Here is a 17,131-nt window from a genome sequence, read left to right as displayed (position 1 = left end):
CCTTTCCCTCTCTTGTTTTGATTTTAAAAAAGCAACCCACAAATTTTCAGGTGTAAAAAGTTCAAAGAGGCATGTCACCAGTGTAATGACAAGAGACCTGTGAAATGTAGCATCACTGGGGGAGAATGAAGAGGTGCAGGGGTGCATCTGCACAGCTATGCTCAGTCCAGTAATAAGATCAAAGCAATTAACCGAACGCTGCAGTTCAATAGGAGGATTGAACTAAATATCCCCCAGTACCTTCACTACACAACCTCACTGTTGAAGCTTCTGTTCTGGGAGGCCTTCATAAAAATAGAGATCGCTACAAGTGCTTAGATGCTATTTCTGTTGTAATTGTCTAGGGCCTTGCATAGAAAGATGTTGGAAAGTACTCTAGCCCACCTCCCCAACCCTTCCTTGGAAGAAGATTTTGCTTGCCATCTCTACACCTCTCCTTCACAAAGCTACACTACTTGACACCTCTGCATCTTCATATGCAAATTCCATCTCAGGCACTCTTAATAAAACCTGCAAGAATTTTAAAACAGCCACTCTGGAAACACTGCTGCATCCACAGCTTCCTTCCCCTTAAGATAATCAGAGGGGGAGATGAGCACAATCCAATCCCTTTTTGTCCTGCACATCAATTACATGGCAGGTCCTTTCCCCCACCCAGGGAGAAGGAAGCCAACACTTACCCCATTTCAGTGTCCCTTCTCTCTTGTTCCTATACCATGGCAACTGCTCTTGTGAAAACAGCCTTCTCTTGTGCTCCTTTTTACTGTCCTGACTTCATGCAAATCCAGGATTGTGATGATTCTTACGATGTAGAGAGAAATACTAATCCTTTTTTACAACAAAATGGTGTAAATAAATGTGTTTAAATGTGTTTACCATCAGGTTAGTAAAAGGAAGACCCATTTTATTCCTGCAGCCATGATGGCACTATGACTTAAGTCAGGGTCGGCCAACTGAGCTGTTCGACAGTGGAATTTGCTGCCAAGGAGTGTGGTGGAGTCTCCTTCTTTGGAGGTCTTTAAGCAGAGGCTTGACAGCCATATGTCAGGAGTGCTCTGATGGTGTTTCCTGCTTGGCAGGGGGTTGGACTCGATGGCCCTTGTGGTCTCTTCCAACTCTATGGTTCTATGAAGCCAGCAGTGAGCGCTCTGAGTGAGCTGCCACAGGAGCACCAGCAGAGAGAAATGCAGCTATGTGCTCTGGGAGCTTTTCCTGATAGCCGGTTTAGTTCCAGAGGAAGCAGTGGAAGGCAGGGAAGGAATTCTGGAATGCCCCTGCCAGTCAAATAATACTGAGTGAGATGAACCAGTGATACAACTCAGTATAAGGCAATTTAGAGTTTTAGACCACATCCACACCATACATTTGAAGCATTATGATACAGTGGTACCTCGGCTTACATACGCTTCAGGTTACAGACGCTTCAGGTTACAGACACCACTAACCCAGAAATAGTACCTCGGGTTAAGAACTTTGCTTCAGGATGAGAACAGAAATCATGCTCCAGCAGCAGCGGGAGGCCCCATTAGCTAAAGTGGTGCTTCAAGTTAAAAACAGTTTCAGGTTAAGAACGGACCTCCGGAACAAATTAAGTACTTAACCCAAGGTACCACTGTACTACCTTAAACAGCTATGGCTTCCCCCAAAGAATTCTGGGAGCTGTGGTTTGTTGAGGGTGCAGAGAATTGTAAGGAAACCCCTGTTCCCCTTCAAAAGCTACAGTTCCCAGAGTTCCCTATGAAGAGAGATTGATTGTTAAACCATTCTGGGAATTGTAGCTGGGGAAGGGGTGGCAGGGGCCCCTAACAGCACCCATAACAAAGCACACCTCCTGGAATTCTTGGGGGGGGGGATCCCATGACTGTTTGAAATGTTGACATTTCATGGTGATGCTTGAACTGATGCAGATTTGGCCCTAGTGAGTTCATGCCATTTCTCTCTGCTACCTCATACCTCGAATGCCAACAAGCTGTAGCCAGTTGTGGGCTGAGGCAAGAGGACCATTATGACCAGTCCGCAGAGGGCAGACCCTCCCTATCTATGTTGGGCTGATGTTTCAGAGAACAGCCTTGTGTTCAGCTGACATTTCAGAATGGCAGTGGGTGGCACAGGCAAGAGAGGGGCTTGTGCTTCTCTTGCCTAGGAGGCTGCAGCTTCCCAGAGCCCTGGAGGATGTGAGGGAGGGTAAGTGAGAGAGAGGGCAGAAGGATCTGGGAGACAAGCCACAAAAGGAAACCTGGTCATGGCCAGGGTGGACTCCCTCATGGTGGAAAGGACAATGGTAAGCCTTTGGTCAGGCTCGTCTAATCCAATCTAACCAATCCGTTTTAGATGAGACCCCTAAGATCCATCTAGTCCAGCATCCTGTTTGCCACAGCAGCCAACCATATTCTTCCAAGAAGCCCAACAGGCAAGCCATGAAAGTGCTCAGTGGCATATTGTCTGTGAACATGGAGGTCCCATGTGTCACACTGGTTCTGAAGCTGCTGCACTGGCTGCTATTGAGCTACCAACCTCAATTCAAGGTGCTAGTTCTAGTGTGTAAAGTCCTCTGGCTTGAGACCCAAGTACCCAAAGAGCACATTTCCCCAATGCAACCATCTCAGGCCCTAGAGTTGGCAAGTGATGTCTTCCTTGGTGATGGTGCTGGCATCCTGCTGGTATGGATCAGCAGCTGCTATAAAAAAAAAAATAGTTTCCAAATTAGAACAGCCAGGTGTCCACAAACTGCTAGGTATGGCTGTCATAAAATAAGAGAATGAAAACAAATGGAACCAATAAGTTAGCAATGTTTACCATAGCCAAATATCTTTCACTCGAGGTCTCCCTCATTGGTCAGAACAAATAACTATAGTACAGCAAATAGTAAGTCAAATATTGTATGTGCATTGTCATGGACGTGCATTGTTTTTAATTGGTATTAAAATGCTTTTCATATATTAGAGGCACAACATCAATTCGTTCTTATTTTTGTCCCTCCTTTTTTCATCCTATTAGCTGCCCTCACTAGCCATTGCCTCTTGTCTTTGCCTTTTCTGCCATCATTGCCACACCTCTTCCTCTTTCCTTATTAGTGGCTTCTAGATGTCGATCTCCAGTCTGCTGTTCCGCCCCTAGAAATGTCGCCTACCTCGTCTTACCAGCTCCTTTCTTTTTCCAGGTGACACCGCTGTGTATAAGGAGGGCACCTACTGGATCAGAGGACGGACCTCAGTTGACATCATCAAAAGCGGCGGCTACAAAATCAGTGCCCTGGAAGTCGAGCGCCACCTGCTGGCCCACCCCAGCATTGCTGGTAAAGCCTAGCCCCGCCCTGCAGCTATTTATTGATTTGCTAACATAGTTCATTTCATGTACTTAGTGCTTTACAAAGCGCAGCAAGGTCTGACAGGTCCCCCAATGGCATTCCACATCCCAGGTAAACCCACCCACCCTCCTTCACTTGCACACACACACACTCAATCTCTCTATCTCTCTCCCACCATCTCAAACGAAACCGTCCTGTATACTGAGAAAGACAGTTTGGAGGATTGTAAACAGTATCTGGCTGTGGCTCTCTGTGGTTTTAGGTGGTCCTTCCCAGCCCTACCTGAAGACATCAGGACCTGAACCTGAGACATATTCTCCCATAAATGGCACTCAGGGCAGCTAACGAGGTGTAGTTAAGGCAAAATATAAAACAATTGCAGAGCGTTTAAAGAACGAGAGAGAAACTAGTACAGCTATTGCAAATAAGTAATTTTAATATGTTTTAAAGTAGGATTGTAAATCTTCCTTGATTTTGTACTATCAAGTGGTATATAAATTTTATGAACTAAATAATAGCATAATGAATAAATTAAATAAGTCATCTCAAGTTAAAACAGTTTTAGCAGCCTGCCCACCAAACTGAAACAGGCACCAAGTTTAACACAGAGACCAAATAATAAGCTTGGACAAAGTAAAGGCAGAGCCAGGTGAATTTCTTGTAGGAGGGAGTTCCTCCCACCTTCCTTGTGTGACTCTTTCACATTTTTCCCCTCTCCAGATGTGGCTGTGATTGGTGCCCCAGACATGACATGGGGTCAGAAGATCAGCGCTGTGGTCAGGCTGCATGAGGGCCAGGCACTGTCTCTCACGGACCTGAAGGAATGGGCAAGGTAACATGGCAGCACCCACTGGGTATGGGGTGTCATGGGAAGGTATAGGGCAGGCAATTGTCTATTCCAGTTGAATACTTACTTGGGAGGAAGGCGGGGTATAAATATATTAAATAAGTAAAATGAATAAATGCAGGATGAACAGTAGCCAAACCAGTGGGTACAAACTAAGGTTATTTACAAGCTGGTTTCCAAACTTCCAACATTTATGATATTTTTCCTACAGTAAGAATGAAAATACATTCAGCAGGTAAATGAAAAAGTAAATATCCTGGTAAAATGCCATTCATTTCTCTACTTTACTCCAATGTGAATTTCCTAATTCAGCCTTCTCCAACCTGGTGACCTCTGGATATCTTGTACTATAATTCCCATCAGCTCCAGCCGGCATGACCATGACTCTGCTGGCTGAAGCTAATAGGAGATGTAGTCCAGAACATCAGACTAGCATCTGGTTGTAGAAGTTTGTGTTTCGATTATCTAGCCAAGAGGGGACAGTTGTCCTCTTTTGCAATTTAATGCCATCACTGACCAGAGGGTAGTACTGCAGCTATCAGTGTTTAGTGGAGGGGTCAGGTGACACCAGGCGCCAATAGGGGTCCACTTGGTTCTATAAAGCTGCTGGTTGCATCCTAGCTATTTAGTCTGTATATGTTATTCAAGTATAGGCTGGGCTGCTGTTGGAATATCTATTGCTACTTCCCTCTAGGCCAATGGGTCTGGAACAACACAGTTAATTCTTTCTAACTCATGAGGCTACAAACATGGCTCTAGATTTTTTTGTGCAATGGTATTCCTATGCGCTTTCTTGCCCTCCCCTGCTACCAAGCTGGGCCTAAATTAGAGAGCTAGTCTCCAAGGTGTGCTGAAATGATAGAAGCAGAATACACATACACACACACACAATTTTTCATCAGTTCAACTAATACAAATTGAATAAGGGTTCCCTTGTCCCAGGTGGCTGCTCCACCCCCCACTCCCAAAAACATATTGGATGCTTTTTTAGAGGGTATGTGAAACTGGTGCTATTCACAAACCACAGGCATTCTTGTTTCATCCAGGGCTGCACAGCTGCCCAATTAAACAGTCCCCAGGATTTGCAAAAATCACAGTGGGAGGTTTGCAATTTAGCAAATGTGAGGAATACTCTTGCTACCCTCTGTTGCTCTGAATAAACAGCAAAGAAAACTCACAAAGAAATCCAGAGGTGTGGAGGCCTTGAGCCCTGGCCTCTCACTCCCCTGCCTGCATGCCAGCTTCCTCGCATAACACTTGAGAGGCTAGCTGGGCACTTGCACAGCACCCATACATTTTTTTTTACATAACAAAATAGACCCCTAAAGGGTCATACTAAAAGCCCATCTAGTTTAGCCTTCTGCTTCCCTAGGGAAGGACCGTAGCTCAGTGGCAGAGCATGTGCTTTGTATGCAGAAGGATGTCTTCTCTATGAAACGCTAGAGACCCACCAACAGTCAGTGTAGACAGTGCTGAGCCAGACGAACAATGTAAATGAGGTTCCTACATTCCCATAGTTACGCTGCAACCAACCTGGGGTGCTCACTACACCATGCCCACGTTAGCATTCTCCTAGGAACTGGTATATGTGGCATCTGAAAGTGTGGTCCTGGAAACTGGTTGAGCTGATTATGAACCCAGCAGTGTTGGTTATTGGTCATTTCCTGCTTCTTGTGCTATGGAGGTGGGTTCCCCATAACCACCAAACACGTACAGCACCATTTCCTCCTCCCAGGCAAAGATTATCCATGTATAAAGGCCCAGCTCCTCAATAGAAAGAACAGCCCAGTGATGGCCAGAAGAGGGAATGGTATACCAGTGTTACAAAAGCTTCTTCAGCAGGCTGCGCAGGGAAAATAAGGTGTGTTGCATAAAGGCTGTAAGAGGGCGCAAAAGCCGAAAACCAGCCGCGTCAATCGCAGAGGGCCCAGCATAGCTGTTATCAAGCCTTTAACTTCCTTCACTTCCATCACTTCTCGAGCTGTTAGGGTGGTGGCAGCAGGGGAACAAGTGCTATCCTCTTGCACATCTCTCCTCTTTGCCCTTGTGCCTCAGTTTCCTGCCTGTCTCCTCACAGCCAAGATTGCAGGGCAGGCTGCGAGAGGAGAAATCCAGCCTGAATGTGATGCGTCTCTCTGGAGCAACAGTGTTTGAGCACCTCGGGAAGGGTCCTTGGCCCGCTCTCTCCGCACGCCGCCTCCCGGGTCTCACACCCCTGCCGGCTTCTTTCACTGCCGCTCATCCTGTCTCTCCTCTTTATCTTCCACGCCACTTGCCTCCCTTCGTCCCCCCGCCCCCCGCCACATTCTCTGGCAGGAGACACATGTCCCTCTTCAGAGTGATTCATTTCGTGGCTTTCGCCTCCAATCTGCTCCCGGTGACAAGCGGGTCCTGAGTTTGAGGCCTCCTCCACATGGCAGAAAGGCATCGATAGTTTGAAAGCAGCGGAGGCACTGAGGGAGGTTGAAGAGCCCTGACATGCTGGGCAGGCTTGGCATGTCACTCCAGACTCTGTGCCCACGAGGTACCCGTCAGAGCAGGGCATGCCCTGCAGCCAGCGGTCTAGTGAGGGAAAGCATCCCACATGCATATGATCACGCACACTTTGCAGTGGGCAAGGTGACTTTCTTTCGTGCTCAGACAGTCCCCTGGTGGGGCTTTAATAAGAAGCTGAACTTGTTTGGCATCCTTCTCATCATGCATGCCTGTGATCAAGAGGAATGGGGGGGAGGGGGTTGCACATGGGAGGGGGGCTTGTATGGAGGGCCGGGAGTTTGCAAGGCTCCTTAGCGCTTATGTTGACAATTTGTCATTTGCTCTTCCTGCCATATCTAATTGCAAGGATTGATGAGAACCCATTAAAAGTGATCCATTTTGCTTCTTGGAGGTGCTTTGTCTGGGCACTTTCTATCTCTCTCTCTCTCTCTCTCTCTCACACACACACACACACACACACTGTGGTACGTTGTTATTCAGCCTTAAGCATCCATATGCATGGCTGGGTGACCCAGAGCAATATGTGGGTACAGAACGCCCTCCAAGCAGCTGCTCCTCCTGTGCCACCCTTGCTCTAAACCCCCTGATTGAAGGACAGCCTTCCATCAGAATAGGCACAAGCGATTGCATAGGAGCCTAACATGGGCTGTGCTGGATGAGGCCAAATCGCCTTCTAGTCCAGCATTCTGCTTCCTACAGTGGTCAGCTAGATGTCCTCCTCTGGAAGCTCACAAGCATGAGAGAAACAGCAGCCCTTGATCTTCCACAACAATGATACTCTGCCTCTGAACATGGAAATTCTTATTTGCCATGATGGCTGACACCTGCTGAAAGACTTCCTCCTCATCCTTGACCTTCTCTAATCCCCTTTTAAAGCTATGAAAGGTCTTGCAGCACCTTGAAGACTCACACGTTTATTATAGGAGACCCTTTGCTTTGCCCATCTATGCCAGTGGCCATTAGGACAGAAGTGGAATTTGCACTGTGCAAAGAAGTGCATTCCTTTCATCTGCTCCACTTCTTGCTTTGATTCCAGATTGAACACTTCTGTCCTTGCTTGTTCTGGTCAGGGGGCCTTAGGCCTCATGACACAGTGATCTGTATGCTAGTATATACGGAATATTTGCAGGGCGGGAAAGTAGAAACATGAGCACTTCCCCTGGCCCAAGTTGAACAGGGCAGTGTCTCCCTGCTCTAATGACTGGAAGCCTTCACTGGATTATTTCCAGGCTCAAATGTTTGCATAGTTTATATCTGTTGACTCTTATACCGAGGGGTGCACAGTCCTTTCCTTGAGAGTATTTTGGAGAAGGGATGTAGCTCAGTGGGAAAGGTACTGCTTTGCATGCAGGAGGTCCCATGCTCAATGCTCAGCATCTCCAGGTAGCACTGGGAGAGATTCACCACTGAAACACTGGGTAACCACTGCCAGTCAGAGTAAATAACACTGAGCTAGATGGATCAAGGGTCTGACTTGTTGTTAGGCAGCTTCCAGTGTCCCTGTCCAGCTCTGTAACACAAGGGAAGCCATGATTCAGCGCTTGGGCAGGAGTAGAGAGGAGATGGACATTTGCAGAAGCAGTCTCTTAACCAGAACATGTGCTTGTGTGTCCCAGAGAGTTCATGGCACCTTACACCATCCCCTCTGAACTGCTGGTGGTGGAGGAGATCCCGCGAAACCAAATGGGCAAAGTGGACAAGAAGCAGCTTCTCAAGCATTTCTACTCCGCCTAGCAATGGGCGCCTGGCGGGAGTCTCGCAGGACGGGGAGGCTTCGTGACAACACCCTGGCAGGGAAATGTGGGGCAGCATGGTGAGGTTTTTCCAAAAGTGTGACGGAGTGCTCTGCTTTCCAACTCCCCGGTGCCACCCTTGTGTTTTGACAAGTCCTTATCTCATGATGAGTAAGGTTGGACAGGATCTGCGATTTATTTTCTTAAGTTGTGAATCAACGTCTCATAAAATCTGGCTTTCTTCTTGCTCAGTCTGTTTTTTGTTTTTTTGTTTTTGGCTGGCAATATGTTCTTCCTGCAGCGAGTTCAGGGTTTGGCAGTGGTGTAATTTCGAGCCCCATGTCAATCAGGATTGCTGGCTTTACCTTCCAGGGCCTGGGGGAACTCAAGGCGTTTTGAACAGAAGCTCTGGGCCCCACCCAAGAGCACACACCCCTACCCACGGAAGGCTCCTAGTTTCATCAGTTGAACAATTACATGTACAATCAAACTGATTGTCTGTTCTGCAAACATGGACTTGCTTAGACTCTAAAAAAACAAACCAGTGACTCCTGTCATCATCCACTCCCATCTTTAGGTGTTCTTTGTATACTTTTGGGTTCCTAAATAGGGAATGACAATGAAAATTGTTGCTATCCCCTCCCTCCCTCCTACATGTGTGCACACAAACATCCTGAAGTCCAGGAGAGGGTGTATTCCATCAACCCCTTCTCTCCTCCTCAGCAATCTCACCTGTGGGGCTGAGCATCCACCCAAGCCCCCAGTGTATAATGCAGGTAACGTTTGTGCTACAACAGCCACCAGAAAGTGTTGCCTTGTATGGCACAATTGGAAGAGATTAACAATGCAACCCTGTCCATATTTACTCAGAAGTAAATATATTAGGGGTGGATGCATCTGACAACAATTTCAGTTTCTCTCAGTTTTTTGTTTTTTCCGTCTTAAGTTCACTTTGCCCTATTTCTGCATCATTTTGAGTTTTTTATTTTAAAAGTCTGCATGAACATGTGTACATGCTCATGCACATTTCTAATATACACATTTTTGCGAAATATACACACTTTTTAAAAAACAGTTTTTCCTAATATGCATTTTTGTGCTTTGTTTTCACTGCTATAAACAATTTTTTCTTGCACATTTCCCACTAAATATATGCTTTTTATGTTTGCATTTATTTACGTATTTTCTTTTTTGATGGAGAACTGCATTGCAGAATTCAGAGAAGTGGGAATTTAGAACTATAGCTGCAATTCAGTTTGTGTATTAGTTTGAGAACTGCAAATGAGGTACCAGATCAATCCCCCCCCCCCCCCGCACAATTTCTACACCTTAGCAAATATGTGCAGGATTGCAGCCTACTTCAGACTGTGAACCTTACTTGGTTTAGGAAGCTGGAATGTTATGAGAGCCCATTGTACTGATGCTCATATGCTTTCCATAACTGAATGTTACAAAGTGACAAAGCTGCAAGCTGCAACCTTTCGTGTTACAAATTCCGTGTTACAAATTCGGGTGTTGCAACATTAACCGGGGGGGGGGGGGCAGAATCCCCATATGAAATTGGCAGTTTCTACTTAATTCTGAACTCTTTTCTATCCACTTTTGTTTGCTTTTCTGTTTTAAAGCAACATCTCAATTTGCACTAATTCTCATAATTAAACACTCTGGATGGAAGCAACACTTTGCCAATCAAAGGGCAAAGTGCAAAAGTGCATTCTCTGAGGGCTCATCCACACTTCCTCTTTTCTTGCTGATTCCTCAGGGGAAAACAGCTCTTTAGCACTCAGCAAACAGAAATTTTGGTTTCCCCCGGATTGCCATTTGTCCCAATCTATTACTGTACTAAAGAGCGATTTTCCCTTGGAAAGGAGTGGAACAAGGGGGAAACCTATCAGACCCGTTCTTTCTAGGCACATGCGGAAGTGTGGACAGGACCTAAGTGGCTCTGCCTAGCATGTGCTTCCACAAGGGACGAGCATCGTAGCTCTCGCGTGTGCTGTGGAATGAGCATCATTGGGGATTCTGCTTCTCTGACCAATGTGCTTTAAAATGCTTTTACTCAGTTCCCATTCTTCTACATCTGAAAATGTTCCCCACGGGGAGACTCTTCCATTTGGTCTCCTTTTCTGTCATCAGTCCTCGATCCGCTTCACCTTCAGCCTGCATGCGGCTCCATCTCAGATGAAATAATATCTTATTTGGCAGGTATCACAGATGCACATAAACACCCTTTGCTCTGCACCCTGGTCCCCTCCTGCCCCTCTTCATTTTCCAGCCAACTCTCCCTGCTTTCTCTCTCTCTCTCTCTCTCTCTCTCTCTTTCTCTCCTTTTTGAGGGGTTTTCCCCTCTATTTTTATGGTGCCGTAAAAGAGTCCTTCATTAGGGGAGTGTAATCTCAGAGCGAGGACGGCTAATAACCCACCGTAAATTGTGATCTGTCCTTTTGCACGCTCTGCCACACTCTCCTTCTGTTTGGCTACAGATGCAGGGTGGTGGAGGGGAGGGAGTAGTCATTAGGGAAGAGCAAATAAATGTCAGCCTCTCTTAATAACCCAGGCACGCCTCTCTCTCCCCCCTCTCTCTGCGCTGCTCCCAACAGGCTTCCTAGGGTGAGTCAATTCAACCTGGAGACCCCACAGGCCTAGACCTGCTCATGCTAGTGTTCATCCATGTGGCTGGCTCTGCACACATGAGCTTCCTGCCAATGTTGCTCAAGTATAGCTAATGCACATGCCAAGATAAGGCCAATCCACAACCCACTTCGGTCTGCATACTCGGAAGATTTCAAAGGCTGACTCTGGTTTGAGATAACCCAGAAACACTTAAGAGCAAAATAATTTTAGAACAGCTGTTGTGGTTCAGTCTGAAGGTTTCAGGTAGTCGAGCTCAGCAGACAAGCCTTTGCCTCCAGGAGAAACCACAAGCAGGACATGAGAGCAATAGCCCTCACCTGTCAACCCACCACAGCCAATATTTATTTTATTTATGACATTTGTATCTCAGCTTTTTCCTCCAAGAGGCTCTTTAAAAATATATATATTCAAAATTTTCAGTCCTCCAAGAGGCTCAAGGTGCTGTACATGGTTCTTCCCCTCCTTGTGTAATTGTCACAACAACCCTGTGAAGTACGACAGGCTGAGAGGCAGGGACTGCCATGGCCGAGTAGGGATTCAAACAATGGTCTTCCAGGTCATTGTCTGTCACTCTAACCACTGCACCACACTGGCCATTGAAACGCATTTTGCTCCATAGATTTCTCCTGATTCCTTTTACAACCCCAACACCAGCAGTCATTCATGCCTACCTAGATCAGGGTGTAGCTGCATTCTTCTAGGGTCCATAGAGCAGGGTTGGCTAGCTCCTGGTCCAGGGACCTGATCCAGCCTCCGAGAAAAAAATTTAGGACATAAGAAGAGCCTGCCAGATCAGGCCAGAGTCCTGTTCCTAGAGTGGCCAACCCGATGCCTTTCGTTTCCACCTGCTTCCCTTTACCCCAAGACCCTAATGATTTTGGCAGAGCTGCAATAAATAAACAGATTGGAGTGTTGTGTTGGATGGTGCAGGTTTAAACCTATCTGCCCTGCCCAGACTCCTGAATGCAAATAATCACTGCTTTGCCAGATATTGGAGTGATCATTTTATGAGCAGAGCGGGGGCTCTGGGGGGGGGGAGAGGGAGAGGGGGCCACATGCACTTTTGGAAGCACCCAGTGCTTCCACGCAGCCCCTTAAGGGTTGGCCAATGGTGAATGTGGCCCCCAGGCCCCCAAAGGTTAGCCTCTTCCCTGCCATAACGCTAACCCCTCCCTGTTCCTATTATCTTCCAGGGCTGTGGGGAGACCATTCATTTTCTTGGGGTTCTTTCTGCAGAAAAAGATAATGGCAGATTGTTTCCAGCCCCTTTTCCAGCTTTTCTGCTTGTAGAGAAAATCTTGGAACCATAGCTGCAGCATATGGTCTGCAAGAAGAAGGCAGTTTTAAAAATAATTAAAAGTGGGGGGGGGGGGAATCCCTCTCCCAGGCAACATTTTTTTTCCCAAAAAACCAAAATGGGGGGGGGGGGTTCCCAGGTTTCCCTTTGACTTCTGTTGCAGTTCTGTTGCCAAGCTATAACAGATCCTGCCGATTGCAACGGCATCATAGAGCATATTGTGAAAAATGGGGGAGGTGCGGGGGTCTGGAACCAAGCATCCTTAGTTCCTCTCCTCCCACCCCCATTTACCCATTGGGGCACATCACCAAGCCATGGGTGCCAGGAAGGAGCGCTCTGTCTGGGGCTATCGTGCCATCCCCTTGGTTAAAACATCAACGACGCAGTAAATTTTTTCACTTACCATATAGATCAATATCAAATTATCATGTCTCGCGTTCATAACTCTTAAGCAAGCAACAATGGGGAGAGACAAGGTCACTGGAGAATAAATAGCAGCCGGTGCGCTCCGTGATCTATCATTCCCGACAAGCCTCTGCACCTTGCACCAGGCCACTGACAAGATCATTAATAAAACTCCGCCGTTGCCCGATCGATGGGTTTGATGGATGAGCACAGGTAGCAAATACAGTAAAACAGCTGCCTGTCATGCTTGGGTGAGGGATGTGAGCTCCGCCAAGGGGGCTTGCTGGTAGGCTGCGCCGTTTTCCTTGGGGCTTTCTTTTGAAAGGAAGGAAAAACAAGATCTTTAAAGGCCATTCAGCGTTTGCCAATGAACACTTGAACTCAGCACCTGAGCTCCCTGCCTGGGTGGGAAACTGTTGCTGGTGCCAAGTGGGGCGGGGAGGGGACAGTGTTGTAGTTAAAGCAGAAAGGAGAGGGAGCTTCCCTCCTCTCTCTGTCCCCGCTTATTATCATTTCTACTCCTTGCAGTAGGAGGTGCCAAAAGGGACAGCAGCTGTGTCCAGCTGGGCTTGCTGTTGTAGGGGAAGGCAGTAGCTGGGTGGAAGGGCATCTGCAGAAGCCCCTAGATTCAACCCTCAGCATTGCCAGGTAAAAGGTGAGTGAAAGGCTTTTGCCCGAGGCACTGGAGAGTCCTGGCCAGAGTCTGTGGCTCTGCTGGTGTTGCTAGACTCCAGCTCCCAGCAGTCCCAGGCAGCACAGTCAGTTGGCAGGAAGAATGGGAGGACCAAAGGCTTCCCCATCTCCAGAGCAGACGACATGAGGGACTTGGCCAGACATGAAGACCACATTCACACCATACATTTAAAGCACTGTGGTGCCACTTTAAACAATCATGGCTTCCCCCAAATAATTATGGGAGCTGAAGTTTATTAAGGGAGCTGAGAGTTGTTAGGAGACCCCTGTTCCCTGCACTGAGATAACAGTTTCTAGAGTTCCCTGTGGAGAGGCCTTGAAACCACTCTAGAAATTATAGCTCTGAAAGTGAACCTACCACAGCAGCAGAACAGATTTAAGTGTAACCTTTGGGACAGGAACCATTTTTTTAGGACCCCCATTTATTATCTTTTTATTATTAGCTCCAATTTCTTGCTTTAGTAATTAAATAACACCATGAGGGCATCATGTTAATCTTATATTTAAAAGTTCTCTTTTAAAAGCCTTTTCCAATCTCCCCATTAATAGTGTGGATAAAATTGCTATGACCAGAGAATGTGTGTACATGGTGTGTGTGTGTGTGTGTGTGTGTGTGTGTGTGTGTGTATGTGTGTGTGTGTATGTGTGTGTGTGTGTGTGTGTGTGTATATATATATATATATATATATACATACACACACACACACACACACATACCATATATAAATAAATTTAAATTTACATTCTATTCTGGCATTATAGTGCTATATAACTCTGTAACACCACAACACAACGAATTAACACTATATTGTTATGGTGCTATATTGATATGCTGCTACACACATATCATTGCACACCAATCCAATCTCTGAGAGGTGTGAGATTCCTGGGGTTCCAGGCACTTACTCAGGGTTTGTGTTTCCTTTGAAGTGAAGCCCAACAGAGACACTTGTGTCTATATGATGCACATAACTTGAGCCTGTGATGGAGGGGTTCACAGCATCAACACTCCAAAGCGTGATTCAAACAGACATCAAATGCGGCTCTCATACTTTGCTCCAGCTTGCTGCTTTACTTCTAGGTGACATCACTTCAACCCAGCTATGAACCCTGGATTTTCCTTCTAACTATCTCTGAGTTGAGAGAGCCCCCTAATTTGTCATCTTGCGCAGTACCCCTTCCTTTGTTCTCTTAATGGCCCGCCACCCAGGCAATCTCCTCAACACGGGAAGCTAGCCTGGCTTATATTTTAATACCTGCTGGATCCAGGGGTTAGAAGGATCTCACAAACAACCCACTTCCTTTCCCCGCAAACTCATAACAACATATAAGCATTTTATTACAAGATGGAATTTAAATATATATGGGGTGATAAAAGGGTTGTAGGGCTGAAAGTGACTATGTGCTCTAGTGACCCCCCACCCCACCCCCATGTCACACCGTGTGGATGGAACATAGTGGGCTCTACACTCAGAGCACAGTGCTCCCCTTAGTGTAGAGTTCAATTCCACTTGCAGCCTGGGTAGCACTAGAAGCTGCCCCTTTGGAAGCAGCCATGACCCATGAACTCTTGTTGCCATTGGCCACCAGCTCATTCCTCTTCCTCCCTCCTGCTTGTTGCCATCCTCCTCTCTAGCTGTGACCCATGTGCCCCATTGACAGTCGGATCATATGCAGCCAGCCCTTCCCTTAGACTGCAACGTCGACAGGCTATTAAGTCATCTGTCTACTTCACTGCTGCCTGCAGGAGTCTTCAGTGACACCATGCAATAAAAGCAATTAAAAACATGCCAACCTCCCAAATCGCTCCCCCCTTAGCAGATCAGTGCCATTCTCTATCACGCCTGCCTTATTATCCGGGTGGATACTGCGGCTTGGTTTTTAAAAAGTACAGAGGGACCCGATACGTCAAAGTTAGTTAGTTAGTTAGTTAGTTAGTTAGTTAGTTAGTTAGTTAGTTATTATGGTCACTCTATACATTTATCAGTCATTTTATACCAAAGGTAAAAAGGTAAAGGTACCCCTGCCCGTACGGTCCAGTCTTGCCAGACTCTAGGGTTGTGCGCTCATCTCACTCTAGAGGCCGGGAGCCAGCGCTATCCGCAGACACTTCCGGGTCACGTGGCCAGCGTGACAAGCTGCATCTAGCGAGCCAGCGCAGCACACGGAACGCCGTTTACCTTCCCGCTGGTAAGCGGTCCCTATTTATCTACTTCCACCCGGGGGTGCTTTCGAACTGCTAGGTTGGCAGGCGCTGGGACCGAACGACGGGAGCGCACCCCGCCGTGGGGATTCGAACCGCCGACCATGCGATCGGCAAGTCCTAGGCGCTGAGGTTTAACCCACAGCGCCACCCGCGTCCCTCTTTTATACCAAAGAGAGCGTCTCAAATACACCTGACCAGATAAAAAGGTAAAGGTAAAGGTAAAGGTACCCCTGCCCGTACGGGCCAGTCTTGACAGACTCTGGGGTTGTGCGCCCATCTCACTCAAGAGGCCAGGGGCCAGCGCTGTCCGAAGACACTTCCGGGTCACGTGGCCAGCGTGACAAGCTGCATCTGGCGAGCCAGAGCTGCACACGGAAACGCCGTTTACCTTCCCGCTAGTAAGAGGTCCCTATTTATCTACTTGCACCCGGGGGTGCTTTCGAACTGCTAGGTTGGCAGGCGCTGGGACCGAGCAGCGGGAGCGCACCCCGCTGCAGGGATTCAAACCGCCGACCTTTTGATCGGCAAGTCCTAGGCGCTGAGGCTTTAACCCACAGCGCCACCTGCGTCCCTACCTGACCAGATAAAATGCAACAAATTAAAACCACAAGATTTTGAAACAACAAACATGACAGCACTTTTCAAATCTCTGAAGGGCTGTCAGCTAGAAGAGGGCAAAGGCTGGTCCTCTGCTGCCCCAGAGGGCAGGATTAGAGATCAAATTGACTTAAGTCGCAGGAAGGTAGATTATGGTTGAAGAAATGTCTGAGCGGGGGTGGGGTAGTAGGCTGCCCCTCACTGGAGGCCTGCAACCAGAAGGTGAACAGTCATCAGTTCAGGATTTCTTGCAGCAAGCAGAGAATAGCCTAAAATGAGAGGGTCTTACAAGCTATCTATGAAACCATGGGGTTGTATCCAATGTGAAAGTGACTTAGCGCTATACTTGTCCCGGTGGTGAGAAGCTTTGTACCAGCGGAGCTTTGTTACTCAAAAGAAGGCATAAGCAGGTTGCTGGTAACTTTGCCGCACAATAGAATGTGCTGTCTGTTGAGCATCAAGGTTCCACTGGTGTATCTGTTGTATTGGATTGCTCTGTTGCACAGCATCAAAGCTCAACCTGTCTGCCAGTGCAATGGCCCTTGTGTTCATGGACGGACAATGCTGCCCAACGATTCAGCGATAGCATCCACTGATTCAGGCATCATAACATCCATGGATCCCCCCCCCCCCATGCAGAGGCTAATCTCAAAGCAAGGGCCTGTGGAGTAGCTTCAGGAAGCATGCAAAGTGCAGAGGCAACAGAGCAGTGTAAAGAATTTGGGACCGGAAGTGACCGAGGAGCAGATTCCAACTCTTCCCATTGATTGAATTGGGACGGATCGTTAATGTGATGGATATACCTGCTCTGCATGCTTTTCTCTTAAATTTGTCACTGGTTCCCCTGCTATTGACTGGATCAGGGTTAGGATAGGAGCCACAGCCGCCCAACCAGACCTGCATTGATCCAGCATGG

At 47.4% G+C, this 17,131-nt stretch overlaps 1 protein-coding gene across 6 annotated transcripts in view; it reads left to right on the top strand.

The window, feature by feature from the left end:
- ACSF3 (acyl-CoA synthetase family member 3) overlaps positions 1-8,629 on the top strand; it is a 63,224-nt gene extending 54,595 nt beyond the window's left edge. For all 6 annotated transcript variants that reach the window (XR_014567911.1, XM_083754557.1, XM_083754555.1 and 3 more), the window contains 3 exons: positions 3,161-3,295; positions 4,028-4,139; positions 8,267-8,629. Coding sequence is in view for 5 of the 6 variants with exons in the window: in XM_083754557.1 (XP_083610683.1) it covers positions 3,161-3,295; positions 4,028-4,139; positions 8,267-8,384 (365 nt within the window). In the remaining variant the exon portion in view is untranslated. The remainder of the gene's footprint in view (positions 1-3,160; positions 3,296-4,027; positions 4,140-8,266) is intronic.
- The last annotated feature ends 8,502 nt before the right edge of the window (positions 8,630-17,131 follow it).

The sequence above is a fragment of the Podarcis gaigeae genome, assembly GCF_964106915.1.
Source record: "Podarcis gaigeae genome assembly, chromosome: 8".
Classification (NCBI taxonomy): domain Eukaryota; kingdom Metazoa; phylum Chordata; class Lepidosauria; order Squamata; family Lacertidae; genus Podarcis; species Podarcis gaigeae.
Note: the sequence above shows the minus strand (reverse complement) of the source record. Positions and strands in the feature narration are given on the sequence as shown.